Here is a 19,545-nt window from a genome sequence, read left to right as displayed (position 1 = left end):
TGCTAATAATTCTTAAAATTCACATTGTCATATTAATTAGAATAAAGTATTTAAACTAACTAATAACATTATAAAAGTGAGACATTAAATTATGTCAAAATTAAAGTATATATACTAAATATCAAATTTGAGCGAATTTTAAGGATCAAATTTAATTATTCTTATAATCTAAAAAGTAAAGAGATTTAGGGCCTTCCTCTTATGTATAGTTGTATAGATATGTACATTGACGGCCGGGATGGAATGTGTCCCAAATTATTAAATATATTTTTGTTAGGTTAAAATATGTGTTAAGTCTATGTACATTTTACAAATTCAAATTTAATTTTTATATTTTTATTTTTAAGAATTTAGCCCATTTACTTTTTAGATTTCAAAATTTAGGTTCAATTGTTAATACTGTTAATTTTTTAATCAAATTTGTTGCTATAAAAAGCTTATCGACTTGTGTTATTTTTGTGGTTCTCTAGGTCATATTGTTAGATCTTGTGAAGATGCTCCGCTATTGGTGGAAGAGGGGAGTCTTTGTTTGAAATATGGGCTGCATCTGAGAGTTAATATCAGGAAGTTTGGTGATTTTAGTTCTGGTGCGGGTAGCAGTAAGATGAATTTTAGAAACAAAACGGGAATTTCTAAGGGGGTGAAGACGAGGGAGGAGTTAGTTTCGAAAGGGAGGAGGGCAAGAGTGGTGCGTGAGTTGATAGAAGGATGTGGGTTTAAGTTGTGGATTGTCATCAATCCTTATACTATACGTAAGTCGTAGATTTAATTTATGTACCTTACTTTTTAAAAATTTAGTATTGACTTAATTGGTAGTTGTTAAATTTTGTTATTTCCAAAATATTACACGGTAAATGTAATATCACATGTGTAATGTCATATCGGCTTATTATTTCTACATAATACTCACAAAAAAGTCATATTATTTTAATTAATGGACTTATAAATTATTTTACTAAAATTTTAAAATTCAAAACTATCTAAAATATCAAATTAAAAATAATAATTAAATCCGTATGACACTAATAATAAAATTCAATCTAACAGGTTTATTGCTCTAATTTGGACCTAACATTAAAATTTTAAATTTTAAAAATACAATAACTAACTAAATTACATACCACAAAGATTAATGGCAAAATTAGTGTTTTTTATATTTGAATTAAGTTGAGTTGAAAAGCAACCTCTCAAGTCTGAGAGTTTCTATTATTCAAAGTTTGTTTCTCTTTTATGAGAGTAGGTTTTGGATTTGTTTTCCTTTAATTTCTTGAGTTTTCAACTTTCTGAATGTGTGCCTTGTTTGGGATTTTCCTTTAGTTTTTTTTTTTTTGGCTTAATGACAAATTTAGGCACTAATGTTGGTATATTTTGTTAAAGTGACTCTAATTGTATTTTTGAGATTTTTTTTGTAATTAACGTTTGTTTTTTTTCAAATTATTTTTCTAATAAATTTAATGAAAGTACCGTTAAAAAGTTAACGGGATGATGTTGAATTTCCTATGTGAAATATTTTTAATGTAATGTAATTTATTACTTAAATAACCCTATAGGATAATTACATGTGAAAAATAATAAAATAATACATGAAATTAAAAAATAACTCTTAATTTAAAGAAAATAAACGTAATTATCTAAAAAAATAACTTAGTAGAAAAACCTATCAAGAAACAAACGTATGAATGATCGAAACCTTCGAAAGAAAAAGATTGAAACATTGAATTTATTCATTAAATCATTAGAAGAAGCAATTTGAAAATAAAAATTAAAAGTTGATAGCTAAAAAAGGTTCAAAAATATAATTAAGACTATTTTAATAAAACATATAAATATTAGTGACCAAATTTATAATTACGTATTTTTTTTTAATCTTGGTAAATCTTGAGTCAGTTTTCTTGTTTTATAAGATTTGCTTTATAATTTGTTTACGGAATGCGGTAAATGATTGGCCATTGACAGGGGTTATAGAAGGTTTGCACTTCAACAATATATTTGCGTGTTATGGAAATTGGTTGATTTCGTTATACAGTTAGAAGAAGAGAGGGATGGGATGGCACACTAATGGAGCTAAGTCAAGTGTTGAAGTTTTTAAGGTTTTGGGTATATAGTGGAGTGTGATTAGTGGAATTGGTAAGTACTCGGGCCCCTTAAAATAAAAAAATTGTTCATTTAGATTTTTTAGAAATTTTTAAATTTTAAATTAGTAAAAATAAAATTGTACTTTAACCTCCTAAAAATGATAAATTTTTTATTTAATCTTTTAAAAATTATAAAAATTTAAACTATTAAAAATTACAATTTAATTTCGACTCCTCCTACAAATTTTCTGATTTCACCCTGAATGTAATGAAGTAGACGAGCAAAAGGAAATTTTACCCATGGGAATTGTGAATTTCGAATTCTGAAAGAAAATTGGAAACGAAATTTGAAAGGGAAGAGGGAGGGTTTTTTACAAAATTATTATAAAAAAATAAAAAAACCAAAATATTATAACTTTTTTTTATTTACCAAAATATACAAAAAAAAAAACAAAAAACAGAAAAAAAAAAAAAAACTTGACACAGCCTGATCAGGCAAATCACATTGGCGGCACCAATGGTGCCAAAGGACTAAAATGTTAGTTAAGGGTAGTTTCAAGGACCTAACATGGAAATTTACCATTTTAAATTTTGAAAGTGAATTGATGCTGCTGTGCGTGTGGGGCGCACTAAAATTAAAATGTGGCTAATTGCCTTCTAAGCCCTCCTTATTTATTATTTTCTTTTTATTCCCCTTCAACTCACTTTTTTATTTAATAAACAAGCCCTCAACTTATTTTTGTAGTTAAATAAGCTCTTAATCTATGATTTTTACTCATAAAAGCCCTTTATTTTATTATTAAAGTAAATATATTTTACCTAAAATAAAGCTATTTAAAAAGTATAAACTAATTCGCATTTTATGTATTATTTTGATAATTTGATGAGAATAGTTTATTTAAAAATTTACTAAATTTGATGAGAATAGTTTATAATTATAATTTATTTTTCTATTTGGGTTACATTTATGGGTGATCAGTTTTATTATTACTTCGGTTTTCAATAAGGCATGCCTCGGTATTTCTATTAATTTTTTAATTAAATCTAATATTAGTTAGGTGATAATTAAGATACTTAGAATTCTAATTAAGTAATAACTCTATTTTAATTTAATAAACTATTCTCATTTAATAACTCTATTTTCATTTAAAATATAAAATTTGTTGCTTCATAATATCTTAAGAGACTATTTTAATTAAAATAGTCTAACATGTTTATGTTATAAGTCTATTAAGAATATATTAAATTTATAAATAGATAAAATAGTTTATGTTTCGTTATTTTTCCTTTTGATTTAATATTAGTTAAGGGAATATATTAAATTCAGAGGATTAAAATTAAAATAGTTTAATTTAATTTTTTAAATTAAAATAGAGTTATTAAATGAGAATAGTTTATTACATTAAAATAGAGTTATTAAATTAAACTTTTTAATTTTATAAATTTAATATATTCCCTAACTAATATTAAATCAAAAGAAAAAAATAATGGAAACATAAACTATTTTATCTATAAACATAAACTATTAAATTTAATAACTTAAAATAGAGTTATTAAATAAAAAAGTGAGTTGAAGGGGAATAAAAATAAAATAATAAATAAGGAGGGCTTAGAAGGCAATTAGCCATATTTTAATTTTAGTGCGCACAGCAGCAGCAATTAACTTTCAAAATTCAAAATGGTAAATTTGCATGTCAGGTCCTTGAAACTACCCTTAACTAACATTTTAGTCCTTTGGCACCATTGGTGCCGCCAATCACATTGGCACCTTTGGTGCCGCCAATGTGATTGGCCTGATCAGGCTGTGTCAGGTTTTTTTTTCTTCTATTTTTTGGTATATTTTGGTAAATAAAAAAAATTTATAATATTTTGGTAAATAAAAAAAAGTTATAATATTTTGGTTATTTTTTATTTTTTTATAATAAATTTCTAAAAACCCGAAGAGGGATGTTTGATAGGTAAATATTTATTACATATTTTAGTTTCTTATTTGCTTGCAACTATTTATTGGAAAACGAGTCTTATTTTATGGTTTACTATTTTTTTGGGTAAATTACACCCATGGTCACTTTTGTTTACCTTAGGTTACGTTTTAGTCACTTATGTTTGAAATATTACGTTTTAGTCATTTATGTTATCATGTTGTAACATTTTAGTCACTGAGCCATTAATCGTCGTTAATGGTGTAACAGTAAGCTGACATGGCACGTTAAATCATCATTTCAAACAAAATTTTAGGTTAAATTATACAATTGATCCCCATATTTTTTTCGTTTTAAGTAATTTAATTTTTTCTTTTATGTTCTTTAAACTTTCCTCTTTTTTCTATTCTCTTTGTTTCTCCTCTGTTTTCATACCTTTCCCATTTCTTTTAACATATTAGGAAGTCGAATTGGCAATGAAAAAAGAAGTAGGAAGTCGACTGTCATCATTTGCCTATAACCAAAACCCATAAACCCATACCATGATTCTTTCTTCACTACCAATTCGACTTCCTGGTATGTTAAAAGAAATAAAGAAGGTAGAAAAACAGAGGGAGAAACAGAAGATAATGGAAAAAAAAAAGAAAAAAAAGAAAGAAAGTTAAAAGAACATAAAAGAATTAAATTGCTCAAAACGAAAAATTATGGGGACCAATTGTATAATTTAACCTAAAGTTTTTGTTTGAAATGATGATTTAACGTGCCACGTCAGTTTACCATTACACCATTAACGACAATTAACGGCTCAGTGACTAAAATGTTACAACACGATAACGTAAGTGACTAAAACGTAACATTTCAAACATAAGTGACTGAAATATAACCTAAGGTAAATAAAAGTGACAATGGGTGCAGTTTACCTTTTTGTTTTACTTAGTAAGTTTTTTCAAGGTACTTTTTTGTAAATGAAGCGAGTTTGAGGAAGGAAAAGCGATTTTGAAAAAAGTAAAAAGAGGAAAAGTTGAAAAAAGTGAAGAAGCAGAATTTGCCAAAGAAAGTCACAACTTGGCTTTCTTCAACCACGACCTTGTGTCAGTTTTTCACATTTTATTTGTTACTCTGGTTTTACATATGTAATTTGGGTTTATCGCTCTAGCTATTCACCTTAAATAAGCATTTTAAATAATAGAGTTTAGCAATTAGGATGTGACAAGTTTACTATAGGCGAACGAAAATTAAAATGAAATACATGAGTTCTTATAAAAAAATAGAATTTATTTTAAGTAAATAAATCTCATTAAATTTTAACAAAGTAATTACGCTTAATGTTGTGTGGTTTTAATTTAACGGTCTTTATATATAAAGGAAAATCACGAGAGTTGTATTAAAACAAAAAAGAAAAGATAAAATAATAATATTTTAATAGAACACTTAAAATTCTATTGGAACTGCTTGTGGTGGGCAGCACATTTACATCGTGAATACTCGCTATCTAACCCACTCCTTAGTGAAATAGGCTTGTTGTGCCTTTCACATATATGCAATCCAATTTTATTTTTAATTAAAACAATTCAACCTAATAACTAGTTTTCTATTCTCAAAAATATTATTCTATTCAATTAAATTATTTTCTCAACACAATTTTAATTTCGTCAAAATCATGACAACTTTACTATATTAGAACCTACAAGTAAATTTAATTGTTTTGTTTGATAAATTTGCGACGACTAATTAATTTAATTTCACTTTGTACTCATTATTCAATTACAATAAATTAAATAATAATTCAAACCATTTTCAAGTCATTTCTTGTTCCTTTTAAGAAAATATTTATCATGGCTAGTAATTCATGCAATCTATTTTTCTTTCATCGTTTTCATTCATTTGGCATATCAGTTCTGATTGCAAGCAATACAAGGTTGTATTGAGCTAGCGAAGGAATCAATCAAACATATATAATTGGGGGCTTAAATAATTTGTAATTAAGTTTAAACTCTTTGTTTATTAATTACAACATTATTTAGTCATGGAGTCAATTCACTAAAAGTATCATAATTGAACTTTCTATTATTTTATGCTAACTACTATAATTAAAAATATAATATTTTAAAAAATCAATTAAATATTAAATGCATAAAATCAAAATATGTGACATTAAAAATTAGTTATCCCTGACGGGAAGGGGAGCTGGATTTTGGGCTATAGTCGTTTCTTGGGGAAGTGTTCAGTTGCGGTTGCTGAACTTTGTGGCTTATTGGATGGATTAATTCTTCTTTAGAAACGAGAATATGATGAGGTCATCATTCAATCGGATAATTTTGAGAATGTTATATCTATTAGAGACAGTAAAATTATAGGTTCTAAAAACGCATTTGAAGGAAAGTGGTCCTTAAATTATGTTCTTAGAGAGACCAACCGAATAGCAGATGCTTTAGCAAAAATGGTTCTATCAGGTGATGAAGTGTTGCATACGTTTGAGGAACCCCCATTGGAGATTAAAGAGATCTTGAAGGAGAAATTTTGTTCGGATAACATTGTTATGAATATTTCTATGTAATCTTTTAATTTATTAAAAAAAAGAGTTATTTTAACTTTGAAATTCATTACCCTACTTACAATTCTTTTTAATAATATGTTTTTCTTTTTATCAAATTACTACAAATCTTTTTGTTTATTTGTTTATAGTTAATATCAAAATTACTTTTTCCTTACAATATTCCATTTTACCTTTTTTTTTTTGAAATTGCTTGATTCAAAATTTAAATACTAAAATTAATAATATTATATTTTATCAGCAGGACATATGACCAAGGACCTTTTGTGTCACTTATTTTATAAAAAGTTATCAAAAGATATTAACATTTTTTGTTTGTCAAAGGCCACACTCCAAAATAACAAGTTAGAGTTGTTCATAATAAATTAATAATGTCATACTTTATATTCTACCAAAAAAATTCGTACTATATAAAATTTTAAAATTAGTTGATATTATATTTTATTGTATTATATATTACATTAGCTAATTCACTTCTTAATTATCTGCTTTCCTGAAGCAAGGAACAAAAAGCAGAGGAATCAAAATATCTTACCCATCACTATAATTTGAGATTTAATGTTTATATTTAAAAATTTAACAATAATTTTATTTTTCAAAATTAAAACATTGCACCATCATAATTTACTTATTCTACGGTATAGTTATTGAGTTCATAATGATTTATTTTCAAATACGGTATAGTTATCAAGTTCGTAATAATTTATTTTCAAAGATTGTATGATTGCATAAGTGTATTAATGATAAATTTTGACTGAAAATATTAATAAGGTATGGGCTATTGGATTAAAGGTGGGTTTGGATGGGCGGTGGGATGTCGTGCGGTGCGTTGTGTTATCTCACACTATGGTTATAGTATTTAATCTCATCGCCACCATTGTTTTTACACTAATGGCAAGTAAATGCACCGCCCATCTAAACCCACCCTAAGGTTTTTTAAATTAAAAAGAAGAGAGTAGCTTATAACTTTTTAAGTACATGGACTAAATCACAAAATTTACTAAAGTACAAGGGCGAATACCAATTTTGACCAATATATTTTGTGTTTATAATAGCCCCCCCTCCAGTTGAAGACTCATTTCCCGCCTCTTTTCAAATTTATAACTAACTACAAAATAAAAAAGAAAAAAAATAGTGGCGTCTTGTAATAAAGGTCATCATCAGAACCGAAGCGTCGTTGAAGAACCGGCTGTTGGCAAATCAGGTTCTCAATCTCCAACGCTCTCTCCTTTTTGCCTCGAAACGACGCCGATTCCCTCACTAAGGTCTAGTCTATGGGGTTTCTGTTTCTCTATCTGTTTCGGCCCGATGGTACTCTCTCTCTTTCGATCCGTTTGATTGCTTTGAATCCAAGTTTTTAAATCTTAGATTTTTAGAAATTCTGATTTCTTTAATTTCAAATAAGTTCATCTTTATTTTTCCTTTCAGTTCGGATCGCTAACTTTTTTTTTACCTGCAACCCGATTAGTAATTGATTCATTTTGACTTGTTTGAGCATTTTTCGTTTCGATGATTTTGCTTCCATTTGTGATTTTTTCATACTTAATTTAAACTGTATTTTCTTATACGTGTGTGTGCGCGCAGGAGATTCATCGAACGAAAGAGCCGACGCTATTATTTCCCAGAAGACCGTGTCAGCTTAGTTCTCATCAGATGCAAGCGGAATCATGGATATTTTGCTGGTATGTCAGTGTTTAATCTCTTTATGTGAATCAATTAACTTTCGGAAATTCCTCTTTACTAGTAGTATCCGCATTGTATTTGGTGATTTGTGTGAAAGTTTGATTTGAAAATTTAGAATGGCTGGTTAAGTGGATTGGATCAGAATCCAACTTTTAGTTTTTGGTACAAAAGAGGCCTCGTCCTCAATGTCACAATTTAAGAGAGAAGTCATGAACACTAGACTTTGATTGGGATATAAGTGTTCATATTATTGCAACTGGAGAAGCATTTTTCTTGACAAAATCATGAGGTCCAATTGGTTAAAGCTGATAATATTTAGTGAATTGGTATGGATTGTTAGATGAAAATAAGAGATAGTTTGTGGATGCTAAGATTTAAATCTTATATTGTAAAAGGTGATTGCGTGAATTATGTTAAATTTTGAGTTAAATTTGGTTTTATTGTTGATCAAGCTAATATCATCCTTATCTTTATAATGCGGTGTTAGAATCTATGTTGCTTTGGATTTTTGTTTTTCAAGTGTTTGTGTTTGATACTTATGTTTAATGTATATTTGGATAATAATATAAAGATAACATTTTTAAAGATAATAAATACTATAAAATTATATCAAAAAATTATTTTATATTAATAATAATATTTTGTTGGTAATACAAAAATATGATCGTACAATATGAGATATCTTACGCGCAAACTTGTTGAAGTAGTTCAACACATTGTTGTACATAGAACAGATTGTGGCACCACTCGAGGAATTTCTGTGAGTCCTCAAAATAGGACACTTCCGGAAAGAATTTTTATCCAAACATTAAATGGTCGTGTATTAGTGGACGATATATATATGGTTCCGCGGTGCATTGCCATTCGAAATCAAGATATTGGGCTTGGGCTTGTCGATCGATTCAGAACCTTTTGAACACAACCAATATCTATTTGAACTCCCTTTACTTATATGAGTAGATCTTGGATTTGTCGATTATGTTATGGTCGGAGCCCCACTCATGGTGACCTAGTTGAATTGGGAGAAGTTGTAGGTATTATTGTGGGGCAATCCATTGGAGAATTGAGAACGCAACTAACATTAAGAACTTTTCATACCGGTGGAGTATTTACTAGGGGTATTGCAGAACATGTATGAGCCTCTTTTAATGGAAAAATTAAATTCAATGAGGATTTGGTTCATCCTACACATACATGTCATGGGCATCCTGCTTTTTTATGTTATCTGGACTTGTATGTAATTATTGAGAGTGAAAATATTATACATAAGATGACTATTCCACCAAAAAATTTACTTTTAGTTTAAAACGATCAATATGTAGAATCAGAACAAGTGATTATTGAGATTTGCATGGGAACATACCTTTTAAATTTGGAATCTAACTGTTGCAATATGGCCGTTGAAATTTTTAGACCATTTTACCTATTTGAGAATCCTATTTCTCTTAATTTTACAAGCAACAAAAAAGCTTCTCTCATTCTTCTTGATTCTCTTATGTTTTTTTCTTTAAAAATTTGACATCTTACTAAAATTGCATTAGAGGAAATTCTCTCTAGGTGATTGGATTTTAAATGAGACATTTTTTGAGAATTGAACCTAATGTGATTTTTCTGGCCAAGTTTTTACGACCAGCTTTAAAGCTTTATTTCTATCTTATTTCTGAATTTCTTAAAGAAGAGCAATACCAATTATGCTCCGCCTTCCTTATTCGGGTGTATGAATATTGAAGTTCTGTGTTAATCTTGGGGGGTAACGTCCACTACACGATTACACTAATCACATCGAATTTGCTTTTAAGGCAGTGATTCTTCCATGACATATTAATTCTTTCTTTTATTTAAGCTTAGTTTATTTTCTAGTTAGTGCCAACGATTTTGTTTTGTAGTCGTGTTTTTCTAACATATTTTTATAATTAAAATAAAAATTTATTTTTTTATCATTAAATAACCATAAAGTTCTGTTTGAAGTAAAAAAATTATCCTAGACTCGAATGGTATGAATTGAATTTACATGATTATACTGATATCTCCACTTTTACACAATTCATTTTATAAGTGTGGAATATTGAATTGGTTATTTAGTGAGGAAGGTTGAAAATCTTTAAATCGAAAATATACGGTTATGTATTTAAATTCACATTCTCATATATTTTTATTGTTGTAATTGCAATAATGTTAATAGGTAATTTGATTTTAGTTTTTAAATAATTGTAATAACATTGGGTGATTAATAAAATATCATTTTTATTAGAAAATATGGACAAAAGAAAACTGAAAATCAGGCTATTGTTTTGGAAGTGTGTATATAAAACCTTGTTTCCTCCTTTGTTAGATGGTTCTTCTTGTACACCTTAATAGATTATTTTATTTTATAATTATATTAATAAGTCATTTTAAAATTTGTTTTAACTATATCTTATTTTAAATTATTATTCAAATTTATGTTTAACATATTTAAATTATCAAATTCATGTATTTAATAAATTCGGGAAGATTAATATTGAATCTAATGTAAACAATAAATGAAACAAAAAATTACAGATATACAACTCGTTATTTTTATAACATAAATAACAAAAAACTTCTGGTGAAATTTAAGGAAAAACAGCCTTAAAATTATCTAAAACTGAATAAACTGAAAAACAAAAAGAGTGAAATTTTAAAATAGAAAATAATATTATATTATTTATACAAGCCAAAGGGACTCCGGGAATTGCTGTGAAAGAGAGAGAAATATTTTCTCTCTTACGCCTAAATGACTTTTTCTAAATTTTACCTCATTCTTTTCCCTTTCTCTCTCTAAGTTTCTTTCCTTAATCAAAATTAACAAAAAAAAAAACTGTCTTTTTTTTCATTGTCTCCCTTCATTTATTGATGTGCAAAAGATATTGACTGTTCTTTTTGAATAGTTTTGAAAATGTTCCTTTTTTTGTTAATTTTGTATTGAAGATGAACCAGCCTCCGTATTGAAAGGTACCTCTCTTTTGTTTTAATGGCCTCCCTTTCCTTATTGATTTTGCTTCTTGAAATTCTTTCTTTGATGAATGTCAGTGATGTGCTCATTTGTTCATATTTTGAAGTACTATATTTGTATTGTCTTATTTGCTACGTTGCATGTGTTTGACACATCCATATAAAGATATGGAAAACTTTAAAATATTCATTATACTCATATTAGATACATACCTGTATCCAACACTTATAAGTTTTGGTTGTTTATTTGGATATTTGAGGTGAAATGTGGAACTGTGGATGACATCTTCTCCAGCTATCTGTCAAATTTGTTTTTTTGTTTCTGTTGAATTCTGGATCTTTGTATGCTTTTTTTCGAAAGAAGATCTTTGTATGTAGGGAATGGCTGTATGTGTGTTTTTTTAAATAATAGCTACCTAGTATTGTTTTTGGTCAATTTGTAGGTTTAACCAATGTAGATTTGTTCTCATCTTTGTCTTAATTTATCATTTATTCCTAGAATTTTGTAGCTCATAAGACTTTCTAATCTGTGTTATGTAAGAACGTTGAATGTGATTTAAATACGGCATGTTTCAGAATGTTTGTGCTTATGAATTGTGAGCTTTAATTGTACTTGCAAGCTTCAATTTGTAAATGTTAGATATGTACTAGTTTGATTACCATTTGGTTTTGTGAAACAGGAGGTAAAGCAAGGAAATCGTGAAGGAGTGGCTGCATTAATATCCACTGGTGAAGGCTAGATTTGGGGGCTTCCATTTGTTTGACAGTTGTGTCCTGTTTTTTTATATTTAAATTTTGGTTCTGAGAGATGGCTAAGGGTAAGATTAGAGCTAAGATCAAGCGGAGTCAACTCTATACATTCGCATGTGGGAGAAAGTCTACTCAAGAGGCAGTGCCATTTGTAGAAGGGGCTGGATGCTCACGAACTGTACATTGTAACCAACCTCATATGCACAGGAAAAGACCTTTAAAGTATCGATCAAATTACATATCGACGACCAAGTATAATTTTCTCTCTTTCTTACCAAAATCTTTGTATGAACAATTCCACCGAGTGGCCAATTTGTACTTCCTTGCAGCTGCAGTTCTTTCACTTACACCCCTTTCGCCATTTTCTGCTGTGAGCATGATTGCTCCCTTGGCCTTTGTTGTAGGGCTTAGCATGGCAAAGGAAGGTTTAGAGGATTGGCGAAGGTTTATGCAAGATATGAATGTTAATAGTCGGAAAGTAAAATTTCATAAAGAGGGAGGCGTTTTTGAGTTTAAGCAGTGGCAGCAGATTGAGGTTGGAGACGTGGTGAGAGTGGAGAAGGATGAATTTTTTCCAGCAGATCTGCTACTCTTGTCATCAAGTTATGAGGACGGGATTTGCTATGTGGAGACTATGAATTTAGATGGTGAGACAAACTTGAAGGTAAAGAGAGCTATGGATGTAACATTGTCTTTGGAAGAAGATGAGGATTTCAAGAACTTCACAGGATTAATTAAATGTGAAGATCCCAACCCTAGCCTTTACACCTTTGTTGGTAATTTAGATTATGATCGTCAAACTTATTCTCTTGAACCTGCACAAGTTCTCCTTAGAGATTCGAAGTTGCGCAATACAGGTTTCGTCTATGGTGTTGTGATTTTCACTGGTTTTGATACCAAAGTCATGCAGAATTCCACAAAGTCCCCTTCAAAGAGGAGCAGAATAGAAAAGAAAATGGATTACATAATATATGTTCTTTTCAGCCTCCTTCTGGTAATCTCATTGATCAGCTCTTTAGGCTTTGCTTTGAAAACAAAGTTCCACATGCCAAACTGGTGGTATATGCGGCCCGATGATACAGAGCAATTCTATAATCCCAAAGAGCCTTTTATATCAGGGCTTAGCCATTTGGTCACTGCCCTCATCCTTTATGGTTATTTGATACCTATTTCACTTTACGTTTCAATTGAGGTGGTGAAGGTTTTGCAAGCAACCTTTATTAATCAAGACTTACAGATGTATGATGATGACACTGGGATTCCTGCGCAGGCTCGGACATCAAATCTAAATGAGGAGTTGGGCCAAGTAGATACAATCCTTTCTGATAAAACAGGCACTTTGACATGCAATCAGATGGATTTTCTCAAATGTTCTATTGCTGGTACTGCATATGGTGTGCGCGCTAGTGAAGTTGAACGGGCTGCTGCACAACAGATGGCTAATGACCTTGAGCAGGATGGGAGACAATCATCTGTTTCCAGCAAAAGAAGCAAGCAAGATATTGAATTGGAGACTGTTGTTACTTCCAAAGATGGAAAGGATAATAAACCTCCCATCAAATTTTTTAGCTTTGAGGATGACCGCATGACGGAAGGGAACTGGAGGAAAGAGCCAAATGTTGATATGATTATATTATTTTGCCGAATATTAGCAGTTTGTCACACTGCTATCCCTGAGCTGAATGAAGAGACTGGCACTTATGCATATGAAGCAGAGTCGCCTGATGAAGGAGCATTTCTTGTTGCAGCCAGGGAATTTGGTTTTGAGTTTTTCAAAAGAACTCAAACAAGTGTTTTTGTCCGTGAAAGATATATAGGTTCAGGACAAACAACCGAGAGGTGGGGATACCAATAAATGAATTTTGTGCTCTTTTCTAATCTCTCCTGGATTTCTATAGCATCTTAATCCTCTCGGTATCTTGTAGGGAGTACAAAATTCTAAACTTGTTGGAATTTACTAGCAAAAGAAAGCGGATGACAGTAATTGTGAGGGATGAAGAAGGGCAGATTATTCTAATGTGTAAAGGTGCTGACAGGTCAGTCTCTATATTACCCGTTTGACTTCTTCAAGGTGTTAATAGATGAAACCAGTCCTTACCCTTGAATGGCCTGATGATTTCTGTTTGACTGATTTATTATCCCTATGTTTGCACAGCATTATTTTTGACCGATTAGCAAAGAAGGGGAAAACGTATCTGGAAGATACTACTAAGCATTTGAATATTTATGGAGAAGCTGGATTGCGTACATTGGCACTGGCTTATAGAAAGCTTGAGGAGTCTGAGTACTCTGCATGGAACAATGAATTTCAGAAGGCAAAAACTTCTATTGGGGCTGATAGAGACACAAATCTTGAAAAGGTGGCAGAGATGATGGAGAAGGAGTTGACTCTCGTTGGTGCTACTGCTGTGGAAGACAAATTGCAGAAGGGGGTATGTGATATCCCTGCTTGCTTCTTTAAGAAACTTATGTTTTGGGTTTCTTCATCCTGTGTTAGCTTCTCTTCGTTTCAGGTACCCCAATGTATAGATAAACTTGCACAAGCGGGTCTAAAGCTCTGGGTTTTGACAGGGGACAAGATGGAAACTGCTATAAATATAGGGTCTATCTCTTTCTGTTTAATATTAGGCTCTCTTTGCTGCCTCAAATTTTATTTCTTAATCAAAAGGTGCTCCATGAAAATTGTTTGATGTTTGTTTTTTCATGCGATGCAGGTTTGCTTGCAGTCTGCTAAGAGAAGGCATGAAGCAGATCTGTATTACTACACTTGATTCAGAGTCCAAGGAGGTACGTATTTCTTCATGAAAGAGCACTGGAATTTTTCTTTAGGAAATTGATTTCACTTTATTTTATATATCGTCACTTTTGTTATTGATCAGGCAATTAAGGAGAATATATTGACGCAAGTTAACAATGGTTCACAAATGATCAAACTAGAAAAAGATCCATATGCTGCATTCGCATTGATCATTGATGGGAAGACTCTTGCATATGCCTTGGAGGAAGATATGAAGTTTCTATTCTTAGGCTTAGCTGTTGATTGTGCATCGGTCATATGCTGTCGTGTATCTCCCAAGCAGAAGGCACTAGTAAGATTTCTTTTTTCCTTCCTAACCTTTACAAAGTTTTTAAAGGATCAAATCAGGTAATATTCATTGAAGTGGAGATCTTATTGTGTACTCGATTTATTTGGTACATTTTCGTGGTACCAGGTTACAAGATTAGTAAAAGAAGGAACTGGTAAAGTCACTCTAGGAATTGGTGATGGTGCAAACGATGTTGGAATGATTCAAGAAGCTGACATTGGAGTTGGCATCAGTGGTGTGGAAGGTATGCAGGTTGGTAACATATCTAACTCACTCTTCCTACAGTTGAAATGCATTCCTCTAGTGATTGTAGCAAGTGGATCTTCTCTATAGTTTTATATCAAGGATATTTCATGTTTATGGATTGTCGAAAAAGAAAGGTTACCTCATTAGAGGCGAACTTTGGATGGGAATTTGCTCTTTCGGTCCTTTTCTGAATTCATGCTATATATTATAGATAAATATAGGAGAAAGAGGTAGTCATGTTTTTGAGCTTTATGGTTCTTGTCAGCTTCTCTTCTATTCAGTCAGTGGTAGATGTAAAACTAAGCAATTTATATGCAAGAATCCTCATTGGGATATAAAGATATTGTTAGGCTTCTTTTAATCTATCATGTTATTCGTACTTAGGGGTTAGTGTCGATATAGGTATGTGTTCAACATGGGTACACTCTCATATATTTGAACCCCATCCTGTGCCCGAATATTGTGTCTAAGATGGGTACTTCAGGGAAAATGAAGAGTCTGTAATGTAGCTTTTAACAGTATGAAAATAATATTTGAGTAATATATTTTAGGCTTTAAGTGTGCTATCTTGACATAATGTTTTTTAAGGCAAATACTACATATAACTGTTCTATCTTGACAATGATGCTTCTTAAGACAAATTATTATTGCATGTCAATGAATCACATAACCTGTTTTTTCTCTTTATCACATAACCTGTTTTTTCTCTTTTGCAGGCTGTAATGGCCAGTGACTTCTCTGTCTCCCAATTTCGTTTCTTGGAAAGACTTCTCGTTGTTCATGGACACTGGTGCTATAAGAGGATTGCACAAATGGTAATATACTACATACACCGGTGCTTTGTCCTCCTCTCACTGTACTGGGTTAACTCTGGTATTTTGGATTCAGGTTTGCTATTTCTTCTACAAGAATATAGCATTTGGCCTCACCCTCTTCTACTTTGAGGCATTCACCGGCTTTTCTGGACAATCAGTTTATGACGACTGGTACATGATATTATTCAACGTTGTTCTTACTTCATTGCCTGTAATCTCACTAGGAGTTTTTGAGCAAGATGTTTCTTCTGACGTCTGCTTAGAGGTTAGTCCGTAATCAATTCTTTTTATTAGCAATTAATCTGTAATTGCCGGTGACATTATTATAAGAATTTTTCATATATGCTTATTGGTGTTGCAGTTTCCCACATTGTATCAGCAAGGACCTAGAAATCTGTTTTTTGACTGGTATAGGATACTTGGATGGATGGGCAACGGTCTATATTCCTCTCTCGTCATTTTCTTCCTCAACATCGTCATCTTCTACGACCAAGCTTACCGTGCCGAAGGACAGACTACCGACATGTCTATCTTGGGTACGATAATGTTCACTTGCATCATTTGCGCTCTCAATTTCCAGGTCTCTCTCATAATGACCCACTATACATGGATGCAACACGTCTTAATCTGGTTCAGCATTGTCGCTTGGTTTATATTTCTTTTCATTTACGGCATGCTACCTCCGAAGATTTCCCATAGTGCGTACCAAATTCTCACGGAAGCCCTCGCCTCTGCGCCTGTCTATTGGATAACCACCCTCTTAGTTACAATTGCTTGTACTCTCCCATACCTTGCTCATATGTCTTTGCAAAGATGTTTCAACCCAATGGATCATCATGTCATCCAAGAGATCAAGTACTTGAAGAAAGATGTCAGTGATCAAGTCATGTGGCGTAGGGAGAAAACGAAGGCAAGAGAGAAGACGAAGATCGGTTTCACCGCCCGAGTCGATGCACTGATCCGGAGTCTTAGAGGGAAGTTGAATAAAAAAACACATTCTATTGAATCCAACAAATCTTACCCTCCTTCATAACAATGCACTTCAACTTAGTTTCATTTTTAGGGGTCCCTTTTTTAACAACCATTTGCAGGTTTACTTTGAGGTGCTGTTCCTTATTATTGTCATCATTATATTATTATTATCATCATTATCACTTATATTGCTCCAATTCTTCATTTTTCTTGGAGTATCGATCTTCCACCTTCTGACCGACATGGATATAAGGATATAACCTTCAACTTAGAGAAAAAGCTTTGAACATATCATATCGAACACATATCCATATCTGACACTCATTCAAGTCCAAGTAACATAGCTTATTGCCATTATTATTATTATTATTATTTTTAGATTCAAAGTCCCATTCATCACACAAAAGTCCTTTGGGGGCTAACTGTATTTTCAGTTTTACACTGCTTGAACATTCAAAATTGTGGATATTTTCATCATTATTTAAGATTGTCCAATCTTGTTTGTGGAACTCTGTATACTGTACAAATTTGGAACTGGTAATTCTAAACTTGTATTCAACTTTATGTTTTAGGTCTTTTTTGTTCTTTGTTTGTCCTAACTCTACTAATCATCGAGTAAAAAACCAAATTTGACTAAGGTTGTTTGAATTGAACCGGACTGGCTAGTTAGATCGGTTAGATTGGGAATCGACCGAGATACTAGTCCAAAAAAGAGCATTGAACCAGTTGACGCGAGAACTAGTATAGACTGGTTAAACCGAACAAATAGCCGGTTGAACTCAAGAATCAGTATTGATTGGTTGAACCGGATTTTTAATATATGCATTATTTTTTATGAAACCTTTAATGATTTACTTAATCGAGTTAGACGGGTCGGTCAAATCGATTGAATTGATGAATTAATAACTTGATTAGTTCAACCACCGATCTGTTTCTAGAAATCTTAAATTTGAATGGTTGATTAAATAAGTTGAATTGGAAGTAGCTTATCTGGTTTGAATGGTATATAAGAATTTATGAATGTTGAACTAGTCAAAAATTGGTTCAATATGTAAAAATCAGTAAAATTTTAGATTAAATGGTTTGATCAGTTGAAATAGAATTAATGGTCTAATCCTTTGGAAGGTATATATGAGTTGGATGTATGTTTAACAGATCAAAAATTGGTTTGGATTTCGGATTGAACAGTTTTAGGTGACGCAAGTTCAATTGGTAAAAATCGGAGTGGATTGATGTATATGCAATTGGAAATCAATGGATTTGTTCTGTCTAAGATATATATGGATCAGTAAAAAAAACATGTTTAATATAAAAAAAATTGTATTGAATCAATAAATTATTTGCTTTTCAATTTAATGGGTGGGCTCCTGGAAATGTGGTCCAATGGGTAATCAATTGGAATCCCAATAACTAAAGAGTATATTGTCCTTGTGTTGGGGTTTTGCCTCTAACCTTTGTGGAGAATTGTAAACGATTTATAGAGAGACATTTCGATGGTACTTGCAAAATTGGGAAAATATGTTAGTATAGGGCGTGTGAATAATGATTGAGTTACTTGAGCACGAGACGATTTGAGCCAACAACCTAAGGCTTATATGGCCTATACCTACAATCATGATACCACTTGAGCTACCAACAATAAAAGGCTTCATTTTTTGTTGAGGGGGTCAGCTCATTTGGAAAAACTTTTTGAAGTATCGCTTGTCGAGCAACCAATCAAGATATTGTCCCTGACCTCCGCGGAGAGCTGTGTACTGTTCACCGAGGGAAAGGGTACCATGGTTGGTGGATATATAACCTACAACTATGATACCATTTGAGTTATGTAGCCCAAGTGGCGCAGCTCAAGTGGTACCATGGTTGCAAGCAAGGACCTTATAAGCTTCATCTGGTGGTTCAATTTGCCCCACACTTTGGTACCTCCATTACTATTTACACACCATCTACTAACACTTCTTTCGAGGTTTGCAGGTACCACCAATCGAGGCGTCATCGAGTTAAGGGGATTTTTTTCATCGTCGAGTAATTCATTGTGTTATTGCGTTAAGCCTCCTTGAGGGAGGTTTGGAGGGGTACAGTTCCTTTTCCTTAAGTCTCTCCGAGGGAGGTGTGGAGGGGTAACGTTCCTATGCTAAGGTCCTGGGTATGATAGATCAAAGGTCATGGTTCTGAGATATTTTAGTCATGGGTCTGCCTGATAGATCTAAGTCCTGGGTCTGATAGAGTGAAAGCGATCGGTATAATTTAAGCCCCCCAAGGGTGAGGGTGGCCTCTCCCTTCAGCTTCACCACCCGTAATGGTATGAGAAATTTGAAAAAAGCTTGAAAGCCTAAATCGATTCCTATACCATATGTATTAGGGTATGGAGCCAACATCAGTCAAGTATTCACGCGTGTCCTTTTGGGACATAGACTATAAAACAAATAGATCTTAGTCATATCCCAACCCCTCTATAGAATGGTAAACCAA

The 19,545-nt window shown here is 31.8% G+C and overlaps 1 protein-coding gene and 1 long non-coding RNA gene across 2 annotated transcripts; both read left to right on the top strand.

The window, feature by feature from the left end:
• The first annotated feature begins 7,650 nt into the window (after positions 1-7,650).
• Positions 7,651-8,652, top strand: LOC128032804 (uncharacterized). Its single transcript, XR_008189135.1, has 2 exons — positions 7,651-7,862; positions 8,136-8,652. It is a non-coding gene; the product is annotated as an uncharacterized LOC128032804 (long non-coding RNA).
• A 3,281-nt stretch (positions 8,653-11,933) lies between these two features.
• Positions 11,934-17,404, top strand: LOC105799048 (probable phospholipid-transporting ATPase 4). Its single transcript, XM_012629377.2, has 10 exons — positions 11,934-13,796; positions 13,883-13,993; positions 14,113-14,389; positions 14,471-14,559; positions 14,672-14,744; positions 14,837-15,046; positions 15,170-15,295; positions 16,006-16,104; positions 16,178-16,369; positions 16,466-17,404. The coding sequence occupies exons 1-10, from the start codon at positions 12,016-12,018 to the stop codon at positions 17,135-17,137; spliced, it is 3,630 nt and encodes a 1,209-aa protein (XP_012484831.1). The 5' UTR covers positions 11,934-12,015; the 3' UTR covers positions 17,138-17,404.
• The last annotated feature ends 2,141 nt before the right edge of the window (positions 17,405-19,545 follow it).

Source organism: Gossypium raimondii, chromosome 9, assembly GCF_025698545.1.
Source record: "Gossypium raimondii isolate GPD5lz chromosome 9, ASM2569854v1, whole genome shotgun sequence".
NCBI classification, from domain to species: Eukaryota; Viridiplantae; Streptophyta; class Magnoliopsida; order Malvales; family Malvaceae; genus Gossypium; species Gossypium raimondii.
This window is presented reverse-complemented; position numbering and strand designations above follow the sequence as displayed.